Below are 23,318 nucleotides of genomic sequence, written 5' to 3' on the forward strand. Positions count from 1 at the left end.
ATAAGACCCAAAACTGTTTTCAGAACCCAAAGTTAAAATGAGGTCAATCTGGAGGGGAACACAAACTCAAATTACAGCCTGTCTTAGACACTGAATTTTGCTGTACACCGATACCAACAATTCCACATTTTGGAAAAGTGAGCAGTATTAGTAATACTTTAAAAAATCAACACTGAAAATAAAAATCTCCATGTATGGGCAGATGACAAGTGATAGGAATTTTAGAAGAAATCTAAAGGAAAGAGATAATGTCCTAAGGAAAAAAGGTAAAAAATGAGAAAATTGAAGAAATGGAAAGAAAAGACCACTTAAGGATTATAAAAGTTATATTTATTCACGATGCTACATTTATTGCATTCCCTTAGAAAAATGGAGAACTGTTTATGTACCCAATTTGCACATATAAAACTTTATACAAATTATGTGTAGCACATAAAGGCCTCTGGTACAGCTAAAATCCTGACACTACAATTTGGGTAAATCCTGCTTCAGGGTCTCCAGTTTATCAAGTCTGTTCAGAGAAAATAAACACTGGTATTATACTCAATCTTGCCATTCACACTTAGAAATTATTTTAAAATATAAAATTTTCACTCTAAAAACTCAAAAAAGGTAAACTGGAAGGGGACACACTTTGTTACCGATTTCAATTTAACAGTATGACAAATTCATACCTTATTTTGGCTGGGTCTTTTTAAAAAAAAACTATCACCTTAGTTTTGACATTCTTTCTAAGTTGTGGCTGCTTCAAGAAGGTAGTATGTCAAAACATTTACCAAACAGTAAAAATAATATTCCTTTTACAAAATGGTACAGTAACACATTACAGAACCAGAAAATACTAAATGTCTTTGGCTATACAACTAAAAGGCCAGTCTTCCAACAGAATAGGGCATATCCACACCTCAGAACCAACTACAGACACAAAGCATAACAGAAATATGCATAGAATTTAAGGATAATTTGTCTTGCCTTTTTTTCCCATTCTACCCATAATAATCAAGGAGAATGCAATTTACATAATCTTCCCAGATGAGACTCCATACAGCACTACAAAGATACCCAAATTTCTGCAAAGGCAAAGTGAATGAAAACAATTACACAACTAAGACCAAAGGGACAAATGTTTGTTATCTGCAATTTTAGTTGTTTGCTTGTTTTTTTAAGCTTCTTTTTTTAAGCTTTGAGTGTAGAAATCATAGCTGATAAACAAAGTCACAATCTTCACAAATGAAACTATAATAGAAAAATAAATCAAATGAAACATTTATTAATAAATGAAGCCTGTTTTATTACTTCAAGTGTTAATGATAAAAAAAATTTCAGCACAGCTGTTGCATTTAAAAAAGTGAAACTACATACTATGTTTCTAGCTCAGTAAACAGATGAACCTGATGTCTTTGAATGACATAACAATTGAGCATTGTACAGTACATCTTATGAAGACCCGTAAATTAACGAACTACTGGTTTAAAGTTAGTGATTATGAAACAAATATGTATTCATAGTTTCAGCTTCTTTTTTCTTCCTCGACCATCAGGTGCTCCATCCATTTTACGTTTCTGTGTCTACAAATGAACAGAAGGATTGCTTTTCAGCACAAGACAATAAAGGTAAAACCTAGACTATTTTTACTTTATTAATAACTGCTACATAGTAATATGTATTTAGACTTTCTCACCTATTATAATCTTAATCCTCCAAATAGTCTTATCTACTCACTTTACTAACACAAATTTTATTGCTAATGAAATGATTTACAATAAGCAATAGTGAGTCAACACATCAAACCAGTATAACATGCCCTACCAAAAGAAAGCAGTACTACTTTATGAAGTTACATAAATACCAAGGACATTAGAGGCATTCATTTATTCATGACTTTTTAAATTATTAAATCTAATTAAAAATATGACATTTTTTTCTCTTAAAATATCTGTATTCACACTGCTAAGATATCACTGGGACAATAAGCCAAATCTTGGAAGTTTACATATTCTAAAATTGTAACTTGTACTCCTCAATGTCAACTGTAAGCTCCTGGCATTCACAGGACATGCCTTCCTAGGTTTTCATGAATGCCCAAATTATGAACTACCATCCGATTCCCCACAGAATGCATAAAGCAGTTTAAAAAAAAAAAAAAAAAAAAGGACTAACACCTCAATGATAGCTAAGTAATGTTCAAATTCTTACGAAGAAAAGTCTTCTAGGAATGTTATTTACATATTCATGAATACTTACAGAAGGTTTTGGTCCTCTCTTCTTTTTCTCTGCCTTCTCTTTTTCTTCTAGTTCCATGTTTTCTCTTTCAATCAAGGTAATTAAGGTGTTACACCTCCTCTGGAGTTCCTGAATTGTAAAAATAAATTTATATGGTAAACATGTACTTTCCATTGTTTTCATGATACCCAAGTTATAAAGCTATAATGTTTTGGGGTGCCTGAGTGGCTCGAGTGTCCAACTCTTGATTTCAGCTCAGGGTCGGGCTCTATGCTTAGCATGGAACCTGCTTGAGATTCTTTCTCCCCCCACTCACACATTCCCTAAAATAAAAAGAAAATTGTAACGTTTTAATGTAATATAAAATCATTTATACAACCCCCATAGATAAAATGTATAAAACAGACCTAACAGCAGCTGAATCACTCTTTAATTATATTTATAATGCATTTATAGTACAACATTTCCCAAACAAAGATACACAAGAGATGCCCTTAGTGAAAAATAACCCTCCAGAGGTCAAACACGACAAGACTGGGCACCATCCTCCATCTTAAAGAGTGACAACATAAATACGCTGAGAGAAATCTTACTACGAAAGATGTTTAAACTTTGCTTATCCTTGTATATCCCAAACCTAAAACTACAGAACATTTTTAGCATTTTCATCCTAAATAAAACAAGATGGAAGTTAAAAGCTCAGAAGCAGTAAAATGCACAAAAAGAGGAATTAACTCACTGAAGCCCAACTTTCCTGAATTATAACTTTAGGAACTTGCTTATCAAAAACAGCTTTTTAAAATAATCCAGACTCAACATCCAAATGGGCAGAGGCCTAAGTACAAGTTCTTTCTTTATAGAAATGTGTTCATTTATGGGAATGCAAGCTGGTGCAGCCACTCTGGAAAACAGTATGGAGGTTCCTCAAAAAACTAAAAATAGAACTACCCTACGACCCAGCAGTTGCACTACTAGGCATTTATCCATGGGATACAAGTGTGCTGTTTTGAAGGGACACATGCACCCGCATGTTTATAGCAGCACTATCAACAACAGCCAAAGTATGGAAAGAGCCCAAATGTCCATCAATGGATGAATGAATAAAGATGTGGTATATATGTATGTATATGTATATATACATACACACAATGGAGTATTACTCAGCAATCAAAAGGGATGAAATCTTGCCATTTGCAACCACGTGGATGGAACTGGAGGGTATTATGCACTGTGAAATTAGAGAAAGACAAAAATCATATGACTTCACTCATATGAAGACTTTAAGAGACAAAACAAATGAACATAAGGGAAAGAAAAATATAAAAACAGGGAAGGGGGACAAAACAGAAGAGACTCATAAATATGGAGAACAAACAGGGTTACTACAGGGGTTGTGGGAGGGGGGCTAAATGGGTAAAGGGGCACTAGGGAATCTACTCTTGAAATCACTGTTGCACTATATGCTAATTTGGATGCAAATTTTAAAAAATAAAATTAAAAATGTTCATTTAGAAAACCAAAATTTTCTGAACAATTCAAGTTTTAAATTATGATCATCACATTCAAAAGGTGGAACTGATGGTGATGCTTCCCGTTTAGAACCTGACTAAAATTAATAATATCAAAAACCAGTGCTTATCAGACGTGGTGATGTTACAAGATATGTGATACTAAAGGATAGAACCAGGAAATTTTTTAAGTTATCCATGATAACAGTTTAATTTTTTTTAATGTTTATTCATTTTTGAAAGACAGAGCACAAGCAGGGGTGGGGCAGAGAGAGAGGGGGACACAGAATCTGAAACAGGCTCTGAGCTGTCAGCACAGAGCCTGACACGGGGCTTGAACTAACAAACCGCGAGATCATGACCGGAGCTGAAGTCAGATGCTCAACCGACTGAGCCACCCAGGCGCCCCTCTGTAACAGCTTTTTAACTATAGATAACTGTTTTCTCATGATCTGATTTAACCTCTAATACTTACAATACTGTAACTAAAATGTACTCCAAAGATGGAATGAAACCACAATTTTACCTATTAAGCAATACTTACTCTGAATGGTTTGCTACGTTACACAAAAAGGCCCAAGAACTCACCATTGCAGTTCTGGACTTCAAAAACCAGTCAAATCTGAACTGAGGAGAGTTGCGAATACACTGTCGTAATTCATCATAAACGTTTTCTTTGTCGAATCCAAGTTTGTGAAGCATACAGATTAGAAAACGATCCTCTTCTTCAGTATAGTTTTTTCCTTTGTTAGTACCATACGATATTCTCAGCTGATGAAAAGGTGCTTTGTACCGTCCAATCTATCAAAGTTAAATTTTATATTATATAAATCCTGTATAATACATATTTCAAATCAGCGTTAGTAAAATTAGCTAAAAATGTTATGTTCCAAATCAGAATTTTCTATCCAAAGCACCTCAACTACGTTATATAACCTTTGTTGTGAAACAACCTTATAGTCTTTATTATTCTAAAGAGAAATATAGGCTGAGACTTTCTGATACTATGTAGGAAAGAGCTAAATCATAGGGTTGCTGACCAAGATCCATCAACTGACGTACTAAGGTAAATTCTGTTGAGACTTCATTTGAATGTTGTTCTTTGAAGAAAATTTACATTTGAAACCATCATTTCCTTTCCTTTTAAAAAGTTACTTTAACTCGTATATTCTCAGGGAGAAGTTATATTACTGACTGCCAGATTTATTAATACACAAAGTACCTTCGTGTCAAGTGCTTTTTTGATACTAATTCTTCTTTGAATTCTTGCCTCTCCCCTTTCAATTTGAGCCATAATCTTCTCTATGTCCTGGAGTTCATTGCATCTTTCCCAGAATACAGCTGGTAAAAAAGTTGGACAGATGGGACAGGGGGAAGATATAAATAATTTCTCACAAATGCTCTCATTTATTTAACTTGCTAAGGATTAAGAAATATTTCCATTTCTCTCGTATCTAATACTACAAAGTAAATAAGTCAATTATTTAATTTTCTTAACTGTAAAAAAAAAAAAAAAGAAAAAAAAAAGATGAGCTGGATGATTTAAGTATCTCCCAACTCTTAAATTTCTATTATTGAATCCTAAGCAGACTCATCACAGCACAACCAGACCTATTGATATGACAATCCAAGTGACTTCAGGAAACAGAGGCATATAATACTTGAGTCATTACAGAGAAAAATAAAATGAAAGCACAATTATTCAGTGTATTCAGTACCCTATTATTTTCTTGGCTATAGCCAGTTCACTAGGGTAAAAAATAAAAGTATCTTTTTTTTTTTTAAAGAACATTTTCTAAATTGATTTTTTAAAAGACCTAACTTGATTTTTTAAAAACACAAAAAAACTAAACCTCCCCAATAGTTCTCCAAAGAACCTGAGAACATTCTTGTATCTATTAAAATAAGAAAATTACCTGAATATTCAATAACTTCTTCTGGAGTTTTTCCTTCTACTTCTCTTGCAATATTTTCAATATCATCACGACCCCACTTCTCATTAGCTTTGATAAACTGGTTAAAATCTCTCTTATTCCAATTGGTAAATCCCTTCAAAGCAGCAGAAACAAAATATTAACACACACTGAACATGGATAAGATGCTACTACACTTTTCTGTAACACTTAAGAAAAATTGGTAAATTTTCAACTACTCCTTTTTAAGTTTTTAAAGTGGTAACTTTTCATACACACAGATGTGCATTTTTAGCAATATGTCATATATTGCTTAGATAACCAAGCAATTAAATCTGAGTGGAAGAGAGTAAGGAATGCTGCATGCAAAGGTGACCTTTTTGCTGAGTGCTGAGGATTAGCAGGGCTTTGCAAAAAGGAATGAAAAACATATAGCAAAGAGCAAAGACATAACAAGTGGGAAAACAGAAGAAAAACAGAGCTTCAAAAGTAGGCCAGATACTACAGTAAGGCCAGATTCTGAAAGACCCTGATTAAACCCTAACGGTTGTTAAGTAGAAACTTGTATTTGAGAATAGTAACTTAATACCAGTGTGGAAGATTCACAGGAAAAGGAAATGAGAATACTGAAAGAAAGGTGATCAAAAGGTTATCCACTCTACCAAGGCTGGTGCAAATCTCTCCTCTTCTAAACTACCTCAACAACTCATAACAATCAAAATGTAGCATGCTTTATCATCTCCAATTACTCCATTTTTTAAAGAAGACTTGTACTTTGTATACCCCAACACAACCTAAACACAGTACCTTACAAAATGATAGTTACTAAGTTTTATGTTGGTTGAAGACTATACCTGTGTTAGAAGCTTCTCTTTTTCCTCTAACTCTTCATCATTAAGGGGTTCAGCTTCATCAATCTTAAGCTGTTCTTCTTTTTGTGCCTGTGCTGCATTTGGTAGGTCAGGATTTCGAGGCACCTAAAAAAAAAATAATCCAACCATGAAAAACAATACTGCTATATACCATTTGTTAAAAACAAACCAGATTAGTTATGAACAAAGTGTTACTCCCATTACCTTGTACCCAATAGTTTTTCTGTAATACAAAATTTCTTTTTCCAATAATTCAAATAAACGCGGAGGAAAGAACTGGAAATCCTGAACGTTAGGTTGTTTCGGAGGTCGAGGAGCCTAAAGACAAAAACATTGTTCATTTAAAAAACCTGTTTTAATTAATGGTAACCTTCCTGTTTCCATACACCGTGACAGCCAATTCTCTAAGCAAATGATCGATTATTAACATTGAACATTAATCAAAATTTTTTTTTAATTTTACTTTTTATTTTTAAAAGTTTACATCCAAATTAGTTAGCATACAGTGCAACGATTTCAGGAGTAGATTCCTTAGTGCCCCTTACCCATTTAGCCTATCTCCCCTTCCACAACCCCTCCCGTAACCCTCAGTTTGTTCTCCACATTTATGAGTCTCTTCTGTTTTGTCCCTCTCCCTATTTTTGCATTATTTTTGTTTCCCTTCCCTTACATTCATCTATTTTGTCTCTTAAAGTCCTCATATGAATGAAGTCATATGATTTTTGTCTTTCTCTGACTAATTTCACTTAGCATAATACCCTCCAATTCCATCCATGTAGTTGCAAATGGCAAGATTTCATTCTTTTTGATTGCCGGGTAATACTCCATTGTATATATATACCACACCTTCTTTATCCATTCATCCATCGATGGACATTTGGGCTCTTTCCAAACTTTGGCTATTGTTGATAGTGCTGCTATAAACATGGGGGTGCATGTATCCCTTCGAAAGAGCACACCTATACCCCTTGGATAAATGCCTAGTAGTGCAACTGCTGGGTCATAGGGTAGTTCTATTTTTAGAACATTAATCAAATTTTAAATGCATGCATTCACAACTAATTTTTAGAAGATTTTTTAACAAAAACTGAAGGAAATACACTGTAAGAAGTGACAAAAATACCTAATTCTCAATCTGATTTTACTGCAAGAATATAAGAAAAAAATTACATTTCCGGTATTTTTAAATGTTTTATTGCTCTGTCAACTCACCTTGGGTGCTTTAGGTTCACTGACACGAAGAGCTTCCCTAAAATAGGCATCAACAGCATAGTTGGCTTTTCTTTCTCGTTTTGGTGGTTCAATCCACTCTGTGAATGCTATCTAGTATATGGGAAATAATTCATATTATCTATTTTTATTATATACAGTCACAAATCTTATATGAATGCAACTCTTACTGTGTACATTACAACTCTTGTTTGTAATGCAAAGACATTCGTAAAATGCTGGACTATAAGCTCTAGGAGAATAGGAACTATGCTACTTTGCTCAAAACTAATCAATACATGGGACAGTGTCCAGTAAATAACATATATACATAGTAAGTACCTCTTGATCAAATGAAGAACATTCTATCAGGTAGGGGGAAAAATATCACAGAATGTGCTATAACCCAAACTAGGAGAAAAATATAGGTGTGTACTTAGCCCAGAAAACATTCAGAGGATATACAGGCCTAAATGTTAACAGAAAAAACAGTGAGTAGAATTCTTTTTTTCTTCCAACCTGTAGGTATTTTTAAATTTCTCTACAATAAAAACAAATATTGTTTAAGGAATTAGGAAGTTTTTCCCTTTAATTACCAGCTAATTTTGTTAAAAAAAAAAAATCTAGTAAGGTTGTGACAAATTTCTTTGCCAATTATTTTAATTTTCAAAGATTCCAAACTATAATCACCCCATATTTCAACTATAATAGTATATACAGTAAGCCTCATTAAATTTTTAAAACATTTCAGAGATTACTAACTGAAAATAATTTAGATGTGAATATACAGAAATGACTGCTTTGAGACAAATTTACAAGGCATTACACCTAACACTTAAAATTGCAAGTTTCAAGTAAAAGTGTTCAAGTAACCAAAATGTCTTTCAAAATTACCTTTTGTTTCTCTCTATAATCCTCTCCTTCAAAGTTATAAACACTCGACTCTGTATCCATTGTGAAGTTTCTAAGGGAGCTTTCACCCATCTTGGAGAGCTTTTCATTCATCTCTGCAGTCTAGGGAAAAAAACAGATTAGAGACAAAAAAAAAAAAAAAAAAAAAAAAAAAAATCCAGAAGAATTGTAGTCAAAATTAGGCTTTACAGTACACAAAAGCTTCTTTTTATGGTTCACATTAACAAGTACTTCCTCAAACAGTTCTGATTTAAAACAGTTTATATATTAAAAACATTATCACATTTAGGGGTGGCTGAGTGGCTCAACTGGTTAAGGGTCTGACTCTTGATTTCGGCTCAGGTCGTGATCTCAGTTTGTGAGTTCAAGCCCCGTGTCCAGCTTTGTGCTGACAGCGTGGAGCCTACTTGGAATTCTCTCTCCCTCTCTCTGCCCCTCCCCTGCTTGTGCATCTCTCTCTCAAAATAAATAACTTAAAAAAATAAAAACATTGTCATTTAATCTGTACGTCACCTTCTTTGCACCTCTTTCCAAAATACCATCAATATCCTCATCCGTAATCTCACTTTCCTTTGAAGCAAATACATGTGTTGCCCCATGTCTAATCATTTGAAGCATTTCATCTTTCCCAATTTTGTTCAGATTCTGATCCACAAGCCTTCCTGGAAATAAAAAACAAAAACAAACAAAACACATGTTATATAATGTTAAACAAACTATATTTTACTGGAAACTTGGTATTTTAAATGTTAGATGTAATACCATGTATTCTGCCTCAAGCATCAATCATTTCTGTTTATTCATTTCTGATAATTTTCATTTTCACATAAACAATGCCAAATTCGTAGTTGTAAGCTTTGAAATATTCTAAAGTTTATTACATAATGAAGCCTACTGTATACCATCTCAATAAAATACATTCTTATATGGGCTGAATAAAGGCAATTTGGGATTTTTGAAAATCAAATTAGCAAGGTTTTTAAGTTTCAACAGATGAGATTATAAACACAAGAAATTTCTGATAAGCAGAAAAGCATTAATATTAACTCCCCAATCAGCTTTTTCTACCTAGAAAAGTAAAAAACAAAACAAAACAAAAAGTGAAGTACTAAAAAACTTTTACATTGCCAAACTTTATCTAAGGTCTGAAACATACATCAATTTCTGACAATTTCCTAATTTTAAGAACTGAAACTCCTAAAAGTATTTTTTGATTGTAGAACAAATTCAACATAAGAAAATTAAGATCTTCAGTTGGTAGGAATCTGGCCAATACTGTAACTGTATTAAAAAATGCAGGCATCAAAACAAAACAAGCCAAAATACAAAAAATTACTTTCACCCAGAAGGGCCATTCACATACAACATACAAGCGTCAAGTTTTGTATTCCAATCAACTTGTTATAAGTGAATAAAGATCCAAGTTGTTCTCTCAGATCTTAAATGCTTATGTATCATGGCTTTGGATCCCTAACAGAATGCACAAACATCTATGAGTTACAAAGTTAGGATAGACCTACAGAACTTGTTTCTTTGGACTGAAAGCTATCTCACTATCAAAATGTTCTTAGCCTTATTAAAACTACTTCCCTATTGGACGGGGGGAGCTATTCAGACATAAAGTATTCTATGGTTTCTTATATTTTTAATTATGTTCCTTGCTCCACGAGACAGTAATACAAAAGTATACACCTGAGGCTTACTGTTTGACTAATTCCTGTAAAGCTATTAGCACAAAATGTGCTCCAAAATTTGACACCCTCCTCCACAATAAACCCAACTAAGTAAAAAACTCAAACAGCTTTTCTGAGCTGACTGTCAACTAATTTTTAATATTTTTTAAAAAGTGTTTCAAAGATGAGAATTGAAAACAACACAAGGCAGATGTTTTTCTAAAAACATGGATGAAGAAGGTGAGGGGGAAAAAAAGAACTAGCCATTACATTACCCATGAGAAAACTCACTGTTGGGCAGGCCCCAGAGACTTTCATAATTAAACACTTCACTCTAATAGTTAATATAGTTCTTGGTCCTCGACGAGTCACCTCCTAGCTATACGAATGGTAAACTAGTGACTTGCCTCTACTTATGCCAACCTCAAGCTGGCATGAAGACTACAGGAAGTAATGGATGCAATTTAGCACCTTGCTTGGCACAAAGTAAGCACATGATAGTAATTATTAATAAAAACAATAAGCCATCATTTATTGCCACATATGCAGAGACATGACTAACACTATGGCTGGCATTAATGGGATATCAAAGAAATGTAACAGTCCCTTACTCACATGAAAATTAAAAGCTGGTTGACAAAACGAAGACAGGTAACATGGAATCATCAGTGAGCAGTATTAACCAGTGTATCTCTGGGCTTTATAGACAGATAAAAAGTACATGCTCATAATGCAAATTTGAGAAGGAAAGAAACCAATGTGATTCCAAGGTTAATGAGGTTTTCCCCCCTATTTTTCCGTGTTACACATCCCATCACCAACCTTACTGTGATATAGCTCCATGAAAATGTAAATGTCTTCCTTAAAAGCTAATCTGGCACAAGAACTTCACTCTCTTCAATCAACCCAAAATAAAATCCCACTCTTAGCCTCTAGTCCTATTTACATTAATGTAATAAACATTACATTGTAACATTACATCACCCACCCTCTCACTAAATTATAAACTCTATGGAAGTAAACACACTTGTTGCTTTCATTCACCACTGTATTCTCAGCAATAAGAACAATGCCTGGCATCTGGTGGCTGTTCAGTAAATAGTTGGCAGACTAGAAGAAAGAGTAACATCAGATTCTTTGAGTTTCATTTGTATTTCTTCATTTTACCCCAGAGTAATTAATAGAGTGCTTATTAGTACATGTAAATCATACTCACCACAGCTCTATTTAATGTGTACCACACTAAATGCTGGGTTTTTTATATGCATTATCCCCTTTAATCCTTAATAGTCCTAAACAGTATTGCCATTATCCCCATCTAACAGATGAGAAAATAGGCTCAGATGCTATAAAAAAACTGCTGACAAAGTCAACATGCAAACTTCAACCTTCCTGAGCCCAAACCAATCTTAATAAAACTAAAGCTCACTTGTCTCTGGAATATAAATACCGTCCAGGCTGCTAGCTTGATTCCATAGGTGCTCAATAACAAGAACCTTAAAAAATCTAGGAAGCAAATGTGTCAATCCAACTTGGTAAATTTTTCAAAGTTCTAAGGCTCACCTTGTTGAATGACTATTGAATCCAGTCTGAGTTTCATCTCAGCACGTTCCACTATTCTTTCTTCCACAGTATTATCAGTTATAAAGCGGAACACTCGGACTGTCTTGGTTTGTCCAATTCTATGTGCCCGGTCCTAGGTAAATTACTATGTTACTTTGAATACAGTTAAAAATTCACATAAATAACATCTGATTATGTACACTGGCAAATAAAATATTCTCAAGAATGAAACAGTTTTTAAGGTAACAAAACTACTCGAAAAATAGATTTCTATTTCTATTAATATTTTTTAGATTCTCAAAGATTCTCCATTTCAATAAGATTAATTGGTTATCTCACAAGGGAAACTTTTAAGAGGTATGGAATACATCAGATGCTAAATCTGTGAGAAACTACCTGGTTACTTTTACTAGGTTATACTGACATAAAATTCACGTCTCTAGCTAAAACAGAAAAAATTGTAATTTTTAGGTTGGATAATAAAAATCTTTCCTAAATCTATTTTTATGTTTACATTCAAATTGCCTTTCCACCTAAATCATATATAAATTTTCACTGCTTAATTAGGAAAAGAAGTAACATGAATAAAAGAACTCCACAACAATATAACCCAATTAACTACAAATAAGTAGTCAAATTAATTTAAATTCCATTTCTGTTTAACTCCTGTTAAGTTCAACAAACACATTTTTATAAAACATCCCTTATTTCTAATTGATCAACATTCCCCATCTACCCCTATAAATAGTATAGGATAAAAGCAACCAACGTGAGTTATGGTCAACAACATTATGGGTCATTAATGGTACCAAACTTAGTAATTCGTAAGTTTTCATATTTATCTACAAATCACAAATTTTCTCAACCTAAAAATGATCTTCCTGATGTAGCCAAAGTACTCCCACACTCCCAAACAGGGAGGTTTGTAGCTCACCAAACCTGTTTCCCTTTCCCCCCAAGGCACAACTATACTATCATTTATCAATTCTCTTGCAACCCAGTTATGCTATGTGATTGAGTGCTGGCCAATGAATGTGGGAACACTTTCAGGTCTGACTCAGAAAAAATATCCTAGGCAATCCTCGGCTCTCTGTCATACCCCTTCTGTCATCAGTATATACAGGATATAGCTGGACTCCAAGGTCCTAAGATATGGCAAAGCTATAAAGACGGAAATATCCTGCTTTAGATGAAAGATCTATAAAATACCCTCACTGAATTATTAAGTCAGAGAAAAATAAAATGCTACTGGGTTTAAATCACTGACAGTTTAGACTATTATCTTGCGCCAATGAAAATGTTAAGCATAGAACATCTCTTACCATAGCCTGGAGATCTACTTGGGGATTCCAATCTGAATCATACAAAATTACTACATCAGCAGTAGCAAGATTAATGCCAAGACCACCAGCACGTGTACTTAACATGAAAACAAACTTTGTGCTGTTTGGTTCATTGTACGCATTGATGGACTCCTATAGATATAAAATAAAACAAATGTCAGGAAATTGTTTTATCTGATTATTTTTCATCTTCCCTCCTTGGGTTTTACTTACTTGTCTCTCATCATGGGGTGTCTGCCCATCCAATCTACAGTACTCATAATTTCTCCACATGCAATAATCTTCCAAAATATCCAATACCCTTGTCATCTGACTGAAGATTAGTACTCGTGAACCTGTTAGCAAACAGAATATCCTAGTTTCAGAAGCTTCAAAAGTAAAAAAAAATTATTTAAAAATTTAAGGCTAACCAAAACTAAGACTAACCAATTACCCCCCCTTAATTCCAAGTTACCTAGTTGGTCATAAGAAGAAAACTACACATTATTTATTTACCCAAGTCAGTCATTTCCACATTTTTCCCATTGTGGCACAAATGAAAAAGGAGAAAATCTGTACAACACACTAAACAGAAAAGGGTTATCTGTTCTGGCATGGGAGGTCTTGCCATCCCAAGGCTGAGAGAACCATTCTTTTTATTCCACATACATTTAAAAATAACTTTCCATCACCACCACTGTAATTCTCCCACATGATGGCCCCAAACATCCCCTAACACATTCAAAACCATCTCCTTGTGGTTCTAAAGACCCAAATCCAGATCAAAAGACTAGAATATAAATGTGGCCTCACATCTACATTGGTCTTCCTTCACTTATGCCATGATTCAAGTTATCCAACTGCCTTCCATTTTTTCAGCCAGCTGCACAATGCCTTCAGTGGAATGTATGAAGATCAAGGGATCATTATAAAAAATGATTATAAAATTATCTTGTTTTGGAAGCTGACGCCAATAATCTGCTGTTGTCTCACCTTCTTACACCTGAAATACTAAGGATGTTCAGTAGGCCCCCATTTTTCTTACAGGGTTTAATACAGCTTGCATTAATATCTGAGTATTCCTACCAAGTTCTTGCTATTTCTCTCCACCAATTCAATCCTTTAATTACTACTTAGCTTTCAAAGAAGGCATTTTTAGAAAATACATTTCCACAAAAAGGTATAAAAGCAGTAAGAAAAAAGCAAACCAATTCACTGACAACTCTTAGAAGGTTTTTGATAGTCAATATCCTAAAGGAGACTGGTACAAAAATCATTCTTATCAAAACACACCGAGAAACACAAATTGAAAAATTTGAAATTTCTATTATTTCACATTACAGAATAATTTGTGTACGAAATGCTTTGATGTCTAGGGCTTTCTTCAAAATAATCTAGGAGAAAAGCAGATATGTATAAACAAGTTTTGCCATAAGTTTGTAATTGTTGCAGCTGGCATCATACTAAATTTGTTCTATAGTCATGTATTTTAAACACATCTCTACACATATACTACAGACATACTCATTTTCATATAAAAAGTCAACATGTTATAAACAAAACTGCTTTGGGTCCATGCACATATTTAATAATTTATATTTTATTGTTTAACTTGTTTAAACAATTAAATTTTTAATTAAAATTAATTAAATTTAATTTAATAATTTATTATTTAATAATTATATAAATACCCATATAAATAATTGAACAATACCATGAACACAACACTGTCTACCAAAGTATCTGGGACCTGTGTAAGGTGGAAAGCGTATTCGTGGCATTTTATAACAAAAAGCTGATATATGCAGGAAAGCATCCATAAAATGAGAACTCTCTCCCAAAGTCCAGGAGTATAACTGCCCTAACTACTGATCACTAAGAAGATTTATAAGCCTAAAATTAGGGGGTAGAAGTGAAGCTCAGATAATGGATAGAAATTTGTAAATGTCCCACACTTCAACTTTACAAGTACCAGATTAGTAATTTCAAATTGTAGTGGTCCCTCATTTTACATTAGAAATTTTAAAACAGTTTTCATCACTTCTCAATTTGATACTAAGAACATAGATACCTTGTTCTTTTAATTTAGGGAGCAGCTTGTCTAACACCACCATTTTGCCACTGTTGGTAACTAGATGCATATCTGTCGTATAAGGTGGACCAGGTTCAGCTCCATCAAAGAGATATGGATGATTACAGCATTTCCTCAACTGCATCAGAATATTCAATAACCTCATTTTGTCCATCTTCCCTGCAGAGTTTAGTATATCTATATCCTTCATTAATATCCGAGTATACCTATTGAGAAGAAAAACATTTTAAAAAGGCTCAAGTTTTCCCTGACCAGTCCCTGTTAGATACTTAATTCCCTCCCCCACCTCAACCCAAAAATATCTGTAAAGAACCAATCAACTTCTAAGATGTGGTTAGGAGTTTACCATCTATTATAACATCTTTCTTTTTTCTTGTTTTTCTTTATTGCCCCCACTGTTCCAATGTTCACTTAGGCTTTGGGCCTTGAGGTCCAAAACAGTATGTCTCCTTGGGATGAATTAAAAGAAGCAGTATTACACAACATTAACTAATCAAAACTAACACTTAAGCTTTAAATGTAATTTTAATTCGTAGTCTTTTCCTAATGGAAGAGTACCACTATTCAATGTAGCTAGTTTAGAATTTGGGTAAGAATGTGAGGATCTGGGGAGGGGGAAAGAATCATGTCAGGGTAAGGCATGATGATGAGAAAAAAATGAATACAATGTGATTTAAATATAAACAGAAGTACATGGGGGGAGAAGGAGATATGAGGGCAGTAAAGCTATAGCCATATACGTATTGTAAAAAGCCTTGAATGCATATCAAGAACTTAAACATCCTGCAGGTAAGAGTAATCTGTCTAAATACCAAAGTTTCAAGACCTTGAATCCTCTGAACAAAATAATTTCAATAACCTAAAGCCATCTATGCTTAACAATTCCAATTACGAGGCAGAAAATATTCATGGTAGACCTTTCCATCACATTTCTGACTGATACAAAGTTCACCAAAGTTTTTAACTAAAAAAAAGACTTCTCTTCCCTTATAATGGACTCCATGTTGTAGTTATTTTAGAGCCACAGAAGACAAAGCCTAATAGCTTTGAACCTTATAAAAGCCTTACAAAAGTTTTGAGGACATTTAGGATGGACTACCTTCCACAGTAGTTACCTCTTTCCCAGATAATGTGCCCATTTCTTACATTCTATCTTTTCTGTCCTTTTATCAACAACTCCAGCCCTTTGCAAATACTTATCAAGTACAGAATTAAATACACTTGAAATATACCATAACCAGTAAAGAAAAGGGCGCTGTTTATTTCCCTCCTTTGAACACTATACTTATATTAATATATGCTAAGATAATAATGTCTTTTTTTTTTTTTTACAGCCACTTCACTTTGTAGATTCATGGTGGCCTATCTATAAAAAAAAATTTTTTTTAATATTAAGTTACTGGTTTATAGCCTTTTGGATTTCATACACACATAAAACCTAAGAAAAGAGAAAACTTACAAGGTTTTCAACATTTTTATTACGCCCTAGAGAGATGTTTAAAAATAGCTACCATGTATTACCACCATAAATTCACAAAAGGCCATTTTATCCTGCCTAAAATAACACATCAACTCAGAATGGAGTCTTATAAATTAAACATATGTAGCTTTACAATTTAAAAGAAAGCACCTGAAAGCACCTATCTCTACAATCTCCAACTTCATCAGAGATTAGCACTAATCCACAATCCAGTATTTGTGAATCACCAAGTTAACTATATGCCTACATCTGTGCCATCAGTTTCTTTTTAAAAAATCCAAGTAGAAGGGTTTATATATATACCCCTGTTTAGTTAAATGCGAAGTTTAATCCTTGGATTCATGAACCTCCCACTCTGATTCTGTCAGCTACTAGTTTCAAGTCTTTGTATTGTAAATTTGATTAGCAAGTCCTAAGTCATATGACCAGAAAACTCTTCAGTCTGAGTTCAGAGAGCAAACAGGAATTCCTTGAAGACACAATTAGGAAAACAAGGTACCAACAAAAGTTAGTGAAGAATCAATAGTGATTTCAAAATGTCTAAGAACACATACCATTCCCTTTGCATTTTGCTGAGACCCACATAGATTTTTACTTCCTTCTTTGGAGGCAAACTCTTTTCAACGTCAGCTTTAATTCGACGAAGGAGGAATGGACGCAAAACCTTTCAGATCAAAAAGAAATGGAGATGACCTTATTTATAAGTATTATTTCAGGATCTCAAGATTGTTTATTACATGGAAATTTATCTATTTTTTAGGACTTCTCCCTTCTAAATATGTAATTTCTTATTACCAAATTCCTAAAGGGTAATACAAGATCATTACTCATTCAACACATACAGTGAATATATACTTGCCATATTGTCACAAAATACTGAAAACATTTAAGTACTGATGCTTTCAATAGTCACTGACTTTCAGGTTTAAAACTATTCATAGTACTCCCTTATCTGTGTATTAACCACAGTCTGGAAGCAGATGATCCTCCTCCTAACGTATCATAAGGTCAGTAGTAGCCTAACCCTATAGCACAATGCCTAATGTCCTTCATTTCACATCATCTCATCATGTAGGCATTTTTATCATCTTATCACAACAGTACAGTAAGGTATTTTGAGAGACCATATGTATACAACTTATGTTACAGAATATTTACAATTATCCTATTTTATAATTACTGCTGTTAATCTCTTACCTTGACTAAATGAATTGAACTATCACAGGCATGTATGTATAAAAAAAAAACCCGTATGTATGGGGTTTGGTACTATCTGTGGTTTCAGGCATCCACTGGGAATCTTGGAACATATCACCTGCAGACAAGAGGTGGTGGGGAAGGAGGGGGAGGGACGGGACGGGACAGGACTACTGTACTTGCAGGTAGTTTGTCCAACAGTACTTAAAGCTACGCTCACATTTAAATGTTTTTATGGTTACAGTTTTTAAGTTTACCACCCTTTTGGTGGGTGGGCAGATGGGTGAAATAGATGATGGGGATTAAGGAGCGCACTTATGCTAAGCACTGGTGATGTACTGAATTGTTGGATCACTATACTGTACACCCAAAACTAATATAACACTGTATGGTACACTATACTATACCATTAAAATAAAAACTTGGTAAAAAAAATTTTACTACCCTATTTTTTACAGAAGTAGACCATACATAAAGTACACAAATCATGACTATACAATTGAATAAATTTTAATCAAGTAAACATACCCATGTAACCAACTACCACCTAGATATAAATAGAATACTGCAGAAATCCCTCTTACAACCATCCCAGTCACTATTCTTTTTTGTCCCCAAGGGTAAACAATAATCTTATTATTTTAACATCCTAGATTAGTTTTGCCTGTTATTTTTAACTTTACCCATATATATACAGTATATCTGTATTTGTATACATTTTATCTCATTTCTTTTATTCAGCATGTTTGTACACCTACCCATGTTATATTGTATGTAGTTCATTTTCATGAAATTAAAAACATCTACAAAACTAAAGATTTTTTATTTTTATCTTCCTATGTTCTATTTATACTAGCCTATAAAAATATGTAACAAATTAAAAGCTGGTGAAAGAATCAGCAACACTTCTCTAATATCATCATGTAAGGAAGCTAGTATAGTCTTAGCTGACAGCCAGCACCAACTGCCAGACATGTTAGTGAAGACCTTCAGCCCCACTGGCGGCCCTTTTCTAGAATTGTCCAGGTAAACGCAGCTGGACAAATCCAGGTAAAACCAGCAAAGAAACCACTCAGCCAACCCATAAATTCTGGAGTTACTAAAATATATACTATTAAGGGTTTTTTTTTGGGGGGGGGGGGGAGGATGTTAGGAGTATTTTGCAATAACAGGTAACTAATACATCAAGTAAGAAAAATCTCATTTCTAAGTATACCTATGCTGACTCTGAATATCCTCTTTCATCATAAGACCACAGGAACTACAGTGGGAACTTCAAGACAGAGTACAGAAAGGTAGCTACCAGGCCCCAACTTGGTAACCATCTTCATACTACTCTGAACAAAACAGAGATGCCGAAAGTGGATGGTTTTGTTATGTGGATTGTTTTAGGTTGCTTTATGTACATGTACCTATTTATTAAAGCAAAGTCTACATATATACCCCACACTCCTAGTAAGTAAATCTAAATTGGGTGCTTACATGCTTAAATGCCACCTAAATTGAAACAAAGAGATCTAGGAGATTATCACCTTCAAATACTTAATATAATTAAATTTCAGTACACGAGAATTTTAAAACACATAATTAATTTATATAGAAACAAGTATTTGAACATTCATAAACTTAATTATTCCTCTGTTCAAATAGCCACTATGAATGAGGCACTGTGCTGGAGATACAAACGTAAGACATGTTTCCTGACTTTGTGTTTACAATGCACAGCAGGAAAAACATTTGTAGATTAAACATTTCAAAACTCTTTGCAAAGTCCTATTCTAGTTAGAATGCCATGATTATTAAAGATGGGATACAAAGAAATTTCTAGGCTGGCCTTGTCCTGGGTATTCAGTGGAAAAGGCGACATTATCACTGAGTGCTGGACTAGGTAGGAAAGAGGGGGAGAGTAGGAAAGGGGACACTAGATGTAGCAGAAAGGATAGGCAAAGACAAAGAAACTGCCATTAGCACAATGTTTACAGAAAATTGACAGTGTGGGGTCAGGAATTCTAACAAATTAAATTGATGTAAGAAGTGTAACAGAAGTTAGAGAATGTCAGAAAAGTTAAATCATGGGGGTTGGGGAGGAGAGCTGCCCACACCCCGCCAGGGGGCACCTACAATGCCCAGCAACACGTTTGGTTGTCACAAATGGGGACATGCTATTGGCATATAGTGGATGGAAGTGTCAAAAATGCTGTTAAACAGGAAAACCACCTAAAACTATCTAGACCAAAATGTCAATATGAGTTGAGAACTCATGAGTTAGGTCATGAAGGCCTTGTATGCCATGTTTACAAGCTCTGGCTTTATTCTGCTCAACACGCTATCTTAATCTGGGTTCTATTTGAGAAATTACCTACCAACTTTCACTTGTGAACCTTCATGAAGAAGGAACAAAGCTACATATCAAAACAAAAAATTACCAACTCTGCTCACAATGCACTATTAGCGGTTGCTTATACAATGGATTTAAAAACAAAAGACTGACCCCCTTAGCCTTTGAGAACCACATGTCTTAAATTCAGATTACTTTTGCATTTATTAAATTAGGATTTCATCCTAAGTTCTAACATTAAAAGCACCATACCTCACCCTGCTCCCCCTTACTGTAAGAACAAATGGTTAAGTGATAGGATTCAAATAGATCTGATTCTGCAGCACACCTGGGCAGCTCACCTGGTTAAGCAACCAACTCTTAATTTCAGCTCAGGTCACGATCTCACGATTTGTGAGATTGAGCCCGCATCGGGCTCTGTGCTATGGGTGCGGAGCCTGCTTGAGATTCTTTCTCTCTCCCTCTCTCTCTGCCCCAGCCCCACTGGGTGTCTCTCTCTCAAAAATAAAGAAATAAACTTAAAAAAAATAATAAAAATAAAAATAAAAACAAATAGATCTGATTCTGGTCACTATGTTTTGTTTGTTAACAGAAAAATAATCCACTAATTTAAACCTCTCTACTCATGTTTCCCATTAGAAATATGCTTTAACCTTATTCCAAAATACTTACCATATGAAGCCTCTCAACCAGCTTTTGATCCCCAAGGCAATTGTTTGTATCAAACCATGAATCAAAGTCCTAGATTAACAAACCAAAAATATATTAAGATCAGAAATATTAACTACCAGTATTAACTACAAATACCCTATTTATGCTAGAGATAACAATGATTTCTAGAATTAGTTGAGTATTTGAGTTGTAGATTGCAAAAAATCATTTGGTTCAATCCCATACATTTCACGTGTCACTGTTAGCAATTAATTTTAGAACTACTTTGAGAATCAGATTACTTCCTAAACAATTTTCTCAAAAACAAAGATGACAAGTTTCACAATGAAAAAAAACAATAGTTGGAAGAGAAATTCTGTAGAATTAGAGAATTAATATTCTTGAAAAATATCTTTCTTTAGAAAAGCTTAAAAATTAAAATCACTTTAGTTTGTTCTCTAAGGCTACTCAGACTACTCAAACACAAAGTTTGCAGAACAGTCAATTTTAACTAAATTAAATTACCAACATTTCATTAGTATTTGGGTAGGATCTGAAAAAGGGTAACATTTCCATATTCTTACCTCTTTAGCATATCTGGTACATATTTGTGCTCTGTTAGTAAGCATAATCTTAGAATTAACGGTGTTAACTACAAGAAAACTTTAACTTATTGCTAAACAAAGTATCAATGCACTAAGAAAAAGAAATGATCTCAAACAAAAGCGTCTAAATACATAAAAGCAGAACTAAAGTATTTTTCTGAGTTAAATGTCTTCCAAGAACACAAATTTCTCTATTCTTTTAAAATGATCCTTAACACAACAATCCAAAATTATCCCTTTTGGAACTTAATTGAGTTCTTCAAAGCCACACACACACACACACACACACACGCACGCACACGCTCGTGCGCACGCACACACACACGCACGCACACGCTCGCGCGCACGCTCTCTGTATCTCTTGCTCTCTCCAGCCATGGAAACAAAGTTAAAAAATGAACAAATGAACTCTGGTTCAGCAAAACACTGAAATTACAAACGGCATAGACTTTCAATATACATATTATATTCTTAGGTACAGCCAATAGTTTGAGTACCTAACCATTTTTATGAGTGCAAATAATCTATTAAAAGGTAACGTTTAGGTTCAATGTTTGTCAGACCATAAAAAAAGATGGCTAGACAGGTTTTACCGAATTTGAAGACAATCTTGGGAAGAGTACATTTATGGGACTTAAAACACAAGCAATGTGAAGCTCACAAATTCACCTGGGGTATAACCTGAGCAGTACTTAAGAACACAGGCAGTCCACCGACAGCCGCTGAAATTCAGGCCGTGACTACCTGTTTGGTATATGAATCTATGATATTCCAGAGGGGGAAAACAATGGTTTGTAAAATGGTATTTGTCTGGGTGGCTCCGTTGGTTGAGCATGAAACTTCGGCTCAAGTCATGATGTCACTGTTTGTGTGTTTGAGCCCCATGTAGGGCTCTGTGCTGACAGTTGGGAGCCTGGAGTCTGTTTCAGATTCTGTGTCTCCCTCTCTCTCTCTCTGCCCTTCCCCAGCTCGTGTTCTCTCTCTCTCCCTCCCTCCCTCAAAAATAAATAAACTTTAAAAAAAGAAGTTAAAAAAAAAAAAAGAAACCCAAAGACACAAGTAAACTCTCAGGAGGCATAGAAAAAATTTGGTAGGTTACACCAGGCCATATAAAAGATGAAAAATTAACAATTATCTCAAGCAGGGCTGAAAGGTCAATTTTATTATAAAAATGTATAGCACTAAACAAAAACATTAACATTCCAACCAAACGGTAAGACATACTTACGTCTGCTGAATTAAAGACATCTGGCAACAAAAAATTAAGAAGTGACCAGAGCTCGTGCAAGTTGTTTTGAAGAGGTGTTCCAGTTAATAATAGTCGATTTGTAGTCTTGAATTCCCTCACTATTTCTGACAACTAAAAGAACCAAATTCATCATTAGAAGATTCTACATATTGATCAAATTCTAAATGAAGGTACAAATGATTTTCATTTCCAAATACCAAATTACCTTGGATTTTTCATTTTTGATCCTGTGAGCTTCATCTATAACTAAGTATCTCCAATTAAATTTTTTGAAAACAGACTTCTCTTTTATAAGCATTTCATAAGATGTTACACATACATCCCATTCTCCTGGTAATAAAACATCTCTGACAAAAGCAGCCTGTGCAGCAAGAGAAAAAAATTACATCAAGCAGAAATAAACTATACATTAAATTTATTGATGACAAGTAATCTAATACATAAAAGAGGGTAGAAATATTAAAAAGAGATAGTTACCTATAGTATGCAAGCATCCAGAAATGGCTCAAAC

At 34.2% G+C, this 23,318-nt stretch overlaps 1 protein-coding gene across 1 annotated transcript in view; it reads right to left on the reverse strand.

The window, feature by feature from the left end:
* Positions 1-308: 308 nt before the first annotated feature.
* Positions 309-23,318, reverse strand: part of SMARCA5 (SWI/SNF related, matrix associated, actin dependent regulator of chromatin, subfamily a, member 5) — a 38,161-nt gene continuing 15,151 nt past the window's right edge. The window contains exons 7-24 of the mRNA XM_043568151.1: positions 23,013-23,168; positions 22,787-22,918; positions 20,975-21,043; positions 17,322-17,431; positions 15,267-15,493; positions 13,430-13,551; positions 13,196-13,348; positions 11,874-12,006; positions 9,151-9,299; positions 8,620-8,739; positions 7,729-7,839; positions 6,721-6,834; positions 6,499-6,621; positions 5,648-5,780; positions 4,954-5,072; positions 4,320-4,532; positions 2,245-2,352; positions 309-1,568 (exon numbers count right to left, since the gene is read on the reverse strand). Coding sequence (XP_043424086.1) covers positions 1,503-1,568; positions 2,245-2,352; positions 4,320-4,532; positions 4,954-5,072; positions 5,648-5,780; positions 6,499-6,621; positions 6,721-6,834; positions 7,729-7,839; positions 8,620-8,739; positions 9,151-9,299; positions 11,874-12,006; positions 13,196-13,348; positions 13,430-13,551; positions 15,267-15,493; positions 17,322-17,431; positions 20,975-21,043; positions 22,787-22,918; positions 23,013-23,168 — 2,358 coding nt within the window. The 3' untranslated portion in view covers positions 309-1,502. The remainder of the gene's footprint in view (positions 1,569-2,244; positions 2,353-4,319; positions 4,533-4,953; positions 5,073-5,647; positions 5,781-6,498; positions 6,622-6,720; positions 6,835-7,728; positions 7,840-8,619; positions 8,740-9,150; positions 9,300-11,873; positions 12,007-13,195; positions 13,349-13,429; positions 13,552-15,266; positions 15,494-17,321; positions 17,432-20,974; positions 21,044-22,786; positions 22,919-23,012; positions 23,169-23,318) is intronic.

Source organism: Prionailurus bengalensis, chromosome B1 (assembly GCF_016509475.1).
Source record: "Prionailurus bengalensis isolate Pbe53 chromosome B1, Fcat_Pben_1.1_paternal_pri, whole genome shotgun sequence".
NCBI classification, from domain to species: Eukaryota; Metazoa; Chordata; class Mammalia; order Carnivora; family Felidae; genus Prionailurus; species Prionailurus bengalensis.